Genomic DNA, 8486 nt, shown 5'->3' with positions numbered 1-8486 from the left:
AATTAACTTTGATATATATATATATATATTTTTTTAATAATCAAAGAGGTTCTGGGCCGAAACTCATACACCCCCTCAAATCCGAGACCAAAGAATGTTATATGGTCTCGTCCCAAGCGCTACTCGAACCGGCGACCTCTAAGCTTTTGCCAGAGATCTTTACCAATTGAGTTATTAACACATGGTTATTAACTTTGATTTTATCCTTATCAATTACTTTGATTTTATTCTTATCAATTATAAAAGGTAAAATATATACACACACAGAAGAAGGGAATAAATCTTAATAGTGTGACCTTCTTAAAATGAAGGTGCGGAGAAAAAAATGAGTTCACACTATTCAATCACTCATCAGCTGTTTTTCTGCATCTTCTCTTTCAATCTCTATTAGTTGTATATTATTCAATTTTATTAAAACTGATATGACATTGTAATCATATGTAAACTCATGGGACACTTTATGCCAAATTATCTTAAACATATATATTTTTACATGTATTGTAAATTATAATAAAAAACTTGTATTATTATTGAAAAAGGGACTTATGAAAAATCCTTGTAAAAAGACAAAAAGATGAAGGACACATACACTTCCTTCAATTACAACCACCAAAATTATTCCATAAACGTCTTGAAATTAAAAACATAGTTCCGAAATGTCTATTCGACATAGTTCCGAGGATCATTTGTTTCCCTTGAGAGCATCAAGAGAGAAGCCGAAGCCTTCCTCTCTTCAACCCTGCATATTTCTGCTCGAAGGGCCTCCAGTTTCCCCTTGAAAGCAACCAAGACCTCCATTTTCTGTTCTACAGTCATCTTCTCAAGATTTTCTTGATTCCTCTTACTAAAAATCTAAAATTTACAAAAAGAATTTATAAACATAAGATATATTTTATATATATATATGAAAAATAATGGGACACATACCTCCTTAGGCTCTTCACCCATGAGACATTCAAGTACATTGTTGAAGAATGATTCAACATCAGGCCTCTTGGTAAGTTCATCAGCCATCTTGGCAAGTTCATCAGACTTCTTGGCAAGCTCATCAGCCATCTTAAAAATGCAAGCTTGACGTCTCGAAAAAGTAGATAGCCTTGATCTTTTGCTCTGGCTGAGTTTTATCGATCTCTTTGTACGGCCCATTTCTTAATTTTAGAGAGATGTTTTTGGTGTTGTTGTTGCTCTTCTTGTTACTACTCTACTCCATATTTATAGATAGATTGGGTCAACAAGGTTAAATTCACTCTGACATTTCTATCTATGATATACATTTTTCATAAAAATATTTGACTTTACCTTTAAAAAATATTTATCTTATAAGTGATACCAAAAATAGTGTTTTAATATAATTTTATTTCTATTATATTTCATTCAACATAAATTATTTTAGATAACTATTAGTTTATGAGTAAATATATGACACAAAAAATTATATCAAAGTAATTTTTTTTTGGAAAACTTATCTTGAAAATACATAATATTTAGGAAAAAATAAAAATATTATTTATATTATTAGTAATGCTTATGGTGCTAATTTGTTTTGTTTTGCTATTTCTCCTACACTGTACATTTTTAAAAGTTTTTGTAAATTATTACTTTTTGTACTTCTAAATTAAAACTAGAGTTTTAAGAATTCAAATTTAAAAGTTCCAAATTCAAATATAGATCTCTATAAAATATATGATTGCATATAATAAAAGTGCAAGCTTTTTTTTTTTGGTAAATCGACGGGAGTTAGTGCCCTCCCTATGTTTTATTAAAAAAATTAAAATTATACATAAACGTTTCTCGGCCGAGGCGAACCAACAATATCCTCTCGCAAAATCGACGCCACATCCGGCGGAATAACATTAAAACAATAAAAACCTAAAGGTAAAGAAAATGCATAGTTTGCTAACCCATCGGCAAGACGGTTAGCTTCCCTATACACGTGAGAGATACGGACAATCCAGTCCTTTGATAAGAAGCCATAGCACAAACGTACTAGGAACGACAGCGGATGAGCATCACTAATCCCTGTCGTGAGAAACCCGACCACCACCTTCGAATCCACTTCAAGCTCTACTCGTGTAACCCGACGCTCCCACGCCATGTAGAGACCATAATACACCCCCCATAACTCTGCCAAAGGTGCGGATCCTACCCCAATATTCACCGCAAACCCACTGCACCAACTACCTGCACTATCCCTTAAGACTCCGCCTGCTGTAGCATAACCAAGATGACCCCGTGAAGCACCATCTGTGTTTAATTTAACCCAACCATCACTATGACATGCCCATTTTATCAGCCTTTCAGTTCGGACCCTAGTGTCTGGTATACCTCGCACCACAGCATGAGCCATTGTTACTTCCCGTGCAGCATCTTTAATAAACTTAACGCGATCTCTGCACCTCAAATCTGAACCAAAAACATTCCCACATCTCCATTTCCAGCCCCACCACACAGCCAACGCATAAACAGTGGCCCATTTACTCCCCTCACTCTCCCTCGTATCACTTAAGTTCTCATACACCCATTCGAAAAGAGATAAGGAGAAGAAAGTCCGCACCTTCCCACGAGGGACCAAGCGCTCCCACAAACCAGCCATGGCTGGACAGTCCCTTAGGATGTGGAGAATAGTCTCCTCCCCGGATCTACAAACAGAACAAACACTTGTATCAGACAAGTGTCTACGGTGCCGTTCCACGTTCGTCATAAGCGCTCGATTAACAACCAGCCAAAGGAACAACCTAGTCCTCTCAGGGATCAGCGCCCTCCAAATCCGCTCAAAAAATCTCTCCAACCTCTGTCTAGGTAAGCCATTATGGGTAAGAGTGGCATAGGCTGAAGAAACCGTAAACTCCCCATCCAGACCTGCTCCCCAAGATAACCTATCCTTCGCACCTGTAACATCATCAATCACCACAGATTTTAACCTTAAGGCTGTCAGCTCGGAAACATAAGTCCCTATATTCGCGAAGTCCCAACCACTCCCATCTCTCCACATATCACGAGCTTTCACCTCCGCGTATCCTTGGGGGAGATCAACAAGGGCCATGTCCACTAGAGAGGTGTTATTTACCCACTTATCAGTCCAAAACCGTATACTTCTACCGTCCCCAATCACCCAACTAGACCCCGGTAGCACAACCTCTTTAATCCCGACCATCACACTACGCCAAGTGGATGACCAATTCCCCTTTTTCACCATCCATCTTTGGTCATGAACCTCCCCAACTTTGTATTTACTTCTCAAAACTTGAGCCCAAAGACTAGTCTTATCCCCCAGCAGCCGCCACCCTACTTTAGCTACCAAAGCTACATTTATTTCACGGGTTTTACGAATACCCAAGCCACCCTCCGTCTTAGGTAAACAGACCTTATCCCACGCAACCAAGTGCTGTTTCCTCTTTTCTTCACTACTGCCCCATAAGAAGTCCCGAGATAACCTTTCCAGACGATCCAAAGTGGCCTTAGGCAAACAAATAATGCTCATTGTATGAACCGGGATAGACAAAAGAACAGCTTTCGTTAACGTTAACCGTCCTGCCATACTCAGGAAACGACCTTTCCAACCCGCAAGACGCTTAGTGACTCGCTCCACTACCTCCCCAAAGGTATTCTTGTTAATTCGTTTCTGCAAAATAGGCATTCCCAAATACTTCCCCAAGTCTTTAGTAGCTTTGATCCCGCTCTCATCACTTATCAACTTAGCCAAATCACGGTGCACATTTTCGGAAAAATAGATAATGGACTTATCGAGGCTCACTTTCTGACCCGAAGCAGCACAAAATCTTTCAAGAACCTGCCGGATCACTCTAATCTGATCCACGGATGCTTCTGCAAACAAAATGAGATCATCCGCAAAGCAAACATGAGAGATCTTTGGCCCTCCACGAGATAAGGAAATCGGTTTCCACTCCTTACCAGCAACAGCATGCTCTATCTGATGACAAAGCCTTTCCAAACAGAGCACAAATAAATAAGGGGATAACGGGTCTCCTTGACGCAAACCCCGCTCAGGACTGAAGGATTCCGTCTTTTCCCCATTCCAAAGAAGATTCATAGCTGGACCCGTAACACACGTCAGAATCCAATTAACCCATTGCTCCGGCAGCCCGGCCCCCTTGAGGGTATCTTCTAAGAAATCCCAGCGGATGCGATCATAAGCTTTTTCAAGGTCAAGCTTAAGAAGCATCCACCCCTTCCAACCTTTCTTACGCCTCATCGAATGAACTGCTTCTTGAACAATAACAATATTGTCAGTGCTCAACCGCCCCGGAATGAAACTTGCCTGAGCTGGCCCAATCAGTTTGGATATCACCCCCTTGAGACGAACCACCATAGTCTTTGTAATTGTTTTAAACAACACATTACAGAGACTAATGGGTCTGAACTGCATAATCCGTTCTGGTTTCAAAACCTTAGGTATAAGCACGAGCAAGGCATCATTCATGGACTGTGGGAGATACCCTGTTTCAAAAAAATCCAACACGAACCGGACCACCGAAGAACCCACCACTTCCCAACAATGTTGATAAAAAACCGGTTGAAAACCATCAGGCCCTGGTGCCTTATACTTACCCATACTTCTAACCGAGACCTCAATCTCATTAGCAGTAAACGACTTATTTAGGTCTGCTAACTCATTTCTAGTCAGTCGCTCAAAACCAACTCCAGAGAGACCCTCCACCACTCTCTCAACATCGTCAAGCGAGTACAGCCTCTTGTAATAAGAGAGCGCAAGCTTCCAACTCAGGTGGATCAGAAACCCATCCACCTTCGTCATTCTTCAAAGCTTCAATTCTATTGTGTCTTCTCCTTATTATGGTTGACGTATGGAAGAATTTCGTTTTACGGTCACCTAAAGCCACCCATTTCTCCCGAGCCTTCTGGAACCATAACACCTCCTCCTGCTCAAGGACCACATCAAGCTCTTTAATCAAACCTGCTTCTTTCTCCAGCAGCTCGTCTGTTTGGTTTACATCAAGACAATCCTGAATTAGTTTGATCTCCTCCACCAACGAGTCCTTCCTTCTCTGAATATCCCCAAATACTTCCCTATTCCACTTCTTCAAAGTCATACGCAGCCCATCTAACGCATCTGGCGTGCTCAGCTCCGTGTTCCAAGAATTAACAAGTAGCTCCTTGAACCCGGTATGAGACAACCAAGCAGCCTCGAAACAGAAAGGTCGTCTTTTGGGGTTACCTTTCACTGCTGGAGATAATTGCACATAAAGAGGAGCGTGATCCGAAGAGAGAAACGGCAAATGAGAGACCTTTGCTTCCTGCCATTTCAATCGTGAGTGAGCACAACACAAAACACGATCCAGACGCTTCGCGATGAAATTCTGCTGAACTCTACCTCGACGCCATGTGAATTGATTCCCCTGGAAACCCATATCAATCAACTCCAGCTCGTTGATCCAATCACCAAACGCCAAAGAGTCAGGTGACAGTTGACCATTTCCCCCTGTCCTCTCATCCACACGAATTATTGTATTGAAATCACCCCCGATCACCAAGGGACCATTGATACCTTGCACCAGAGTCTTCAAAGCCCCCCACAAACCACTTCTTCTACTGACAGTAGGAGCTGCATAGACAACCACTAAATGAACACTCTCCAACCCCTGTTTCACTTTCGCGTGGATAAACTGAGCCGAAGACTCCACAATCTCCAAATCACCCACATTAGACCTCCAAAGCAACCATATACCCCCACTCTGCCCTTCCACGTCCACTCTAAACGAGTTGTCAAAACCCAAACCGTGACAGATACGACGAGCTCTGTCTCCTCCGGCATGCGTCTCCAAAACAGCCAACACATCCGAAGGGTTCCTCTTCAAGATGTATCTAATGGATCTTCTAAAATTGGGTTTGTTCGCCCCCGGCAATTCCACAATATGAAATTCATCATGAGAGGGATTAAAAAACAAAGAATTGCCGGGGAACCCCGTTACGCCGACACTGTATCCGCCGCAGGCGGCGGCGAACCATTATGCACCACCAGCTGGCCCCTCTCGCTTGAATTGACCGTATCGCCGCCGTTAACCACCATCTCGCGCAATGGGACCGATGATTCCTCATTTCTTCCCGACAGCACGATCCCGCCTGCTCTCCCAACCATTGTCGATTCCACTGTCATCCTCTTCCCCGAAGCAGACAATTCCACCTCTCCCCTTGTCGGACCAAAAACAAGACCCCGAGTGGGCTTCAGCTGCGTGTATTTAGGCCCAGTAGTTTCTCCCGTTTTAAAAACTCCAGCCTTTCGATTTTTACCAGCCTCTTTGTTACTTAACGGACCCTTCTCCCCCGTTTCACGTCGCGGGCCCATTCTAACGTGGCCCATATGCTTTTCCTTACTTGAAAACTTAACGGGATATTCATTCTCCTTATTATCTCCCGTAACACACGCAACGGGTCTTGATTCAGTTGACATATTCTGATCTTCCAACATACCAAAAGAGTTTGAAATAGGAATCTGCGCACTTTCCTTAACACTTGGAGCCTCATTAAGGTTTATTTTCCTTTCTTGTCCCACGTTAATCGCTTCCACCAGATCTTGTGTTGACGATGACGGAGCTTTCCGACCTTGTCTCCTCACCGGAATAAAACCATCCACACCTTCAACAACTGCCTCTGATCCGCATTGAACATCTCTCGCATTAGCAGCAGTCTCCTTATCATTTATCCCACGAGGACAAGCATGCACCGGATGTCCATACAGACCACAACGAGAGCATATATTCGTGAGACCTTCATAAGACACAAAATACCTTCCACCATTAATCATGATTGTCCCTTTCAACGGCTTAGCCAAGTTCACTTCCACACATATCCGAGCGAATCTGGCCCTCTCAAAATTCAGTGTTGTAAGATCCACCTTGAGAGGATTCCCTAAACCACGAGCTATCAAAAACAAAATATCCTTGTGATACAAGTTCACCGGGATATTAGTTAGACGAATCCAAAACGGGGTCGTGACAATCTCGTCGACAAGAGGATCAAACTCCGGGGTCCAAGCTTGCACCATCAAGATACTTCCAAAAACTCTCCATGGACCCCCTGTTAGCGCCGCCAAATATTCCTCCTCCAACTCGAAGCGGATCATAAAAAACCTCCGTGGTAAATCAATCACGTACATGGCCCCTTTCGGCATCCACATCTCCCTCAGACGCTTGCTCAACACCGGGAGGGTCACTGTTCTACTCAGCACTTTCACTATAATACACCGTTGCCACAAAGTATTCATGACCCGTAAGACCTCATCCCCAATCGTAACCACTGCTTCCCCCTCTTCACCTTCCGGGAACTCCAGTCTGCATTTCTCTGCGACAAAAGCTTCGCCAAACAGCTCTTCCGGTATCAACCGACCTCCAGCATTACCCCTAGTTACTTTTTCCGCGAACGTCATTCTCCGATCTGGTGGCTCCCCCGGTGGCGGATTCCTTTCTCCAACATCGATCATCGTCGCATCTTTTTCGCCCATCGACATCTTTTTCTTTTTTTTTTTAACTTCTAGAAGATAGAGTTTTTTGTTACTTCGGCTAATAAAAGTGCAAGCTGTAACTATATAATAGTCATCTCAAGATAAATAGTGCAGTGGATGCAAGAGGATCGGGGAACCCGTAGCTTTTATATGAACAAGACTATAAAATCTCAAATGATGTCAAATGCAAGGTCAAGCAGAAATTTGAATGTGCTAAGTCGTATTTGTAATAGGGCTCTGTAATGTTTTATGTTTTAATATACAGTTAAACCTAAATCTAGTTGTATTATTATTGAAGATGCATGATGCTAAGAAAAAGATAAGGAAGTAGCGAGAAAGTAATTTCAAAAGCGGATAAAAGTCTTTCTTCATAATCAGTACAAATAACAGTATCATATAAATTCACTCCCAACAGTATGAGTACATATGTAATGATGTAATCAATGTGTAAAGAGCCGAATTCAACCTATACAATTTCAAAAATGTCGTTTTTATACCTCAACTTTAGTGCGTACCAATTTCAACCCAAACTAGATATTTTTCAAATAAACTACATGAGCTATCAAATTTATATGTTGAAAGCAACATTGACCAGATTGATATTGGCCAACTATAATGCGTCAAATACTATGTGTACAATTTTTGCTGAGTCAGATCCCACATGTACAAATTATATCGAATCAGATGACACATGTTAAAACAAAAATTTCTTGAAAACACCTTAAAACTATGTTTAAATCAAATAATACCAGATTCTTGAGAATTGTTACCCGAACCAAACCGATAATTAAATCGAATTTTTATATATATTTTTGTTTAGTAACTAACCCAACTTACCCTTTGAAATTGTACATATTGAATTTGGACCTTTACCAGGCAATCAATAACCTCATGTACTACTTCAAATTGAACCCATACTAAACTGTAATATAGTGGAGATAATTAACTTTGATATATATATATATATATATATATATATTTTTTAATAATACAAAGAGGTTCTGGGCCG

The 8486-nt window shown here is 41.5% G+C and overlaps 2 protein-coding genes across 2 annotated transcripts; both read right to left on the bottom strand.

The window, feature by feature from the left end:
* Window positions 1–613: 613 nt before the first annotated feature.
* LOC111832432 lies at window positions 614–1146 on the bottom strand. Its single transcript, XM_023788750.1, has 2 exons — window positions 928–1146; window positions 614–852 (listed from the first exon to the last, which is right to left on the bottom strand). The coding sequence occupies exons 1-2, from the start codon at window positions 1144–1146 to the stop codon at window positions 661–663; spliced, it is 411 nt and encodes a 136-aa protein (XP_023644518.1). The 3' UTR covers window positions 614–660.
* A 628-nt stretch (window positions 1147–1774) lies between these two features.
* LOC17899005 lies at window positions 1775–7483 on the bottom strand. Its single transcript, XM_006304819.2, is given in 4 exon segments — window positions 1775–4730; window positions 4732–5080; window positions 5195–5853; window positions 5949–7483. Coding segments are annotated over 4 exon segments (5499 nt in total).
* Window positions 7484–8486: the final 1003 nt, after the last annotated feature.

The sequence above is a fragment of the Capsella rubella genome, unplaced genomic scaffold, assembly GCF_000375325.1.
Source record: "Capsella rubella cultivar Monte Gargano unplaced genomic scaffold, Caprub1_0 scaffold_1, whole genome shotgun sequence".
NCBI classification, from domain to species: Eukaryota; Viridiplantae; Streptophyta; class Magnoliopsida; order Brassicales; family Brassicaceae; genus Capsella; species Capsella rubella.
Note: the sequence above shows the minus strand (reverse complement) of the source record. Positions and strands in the feature narration are given on the sequence as shown.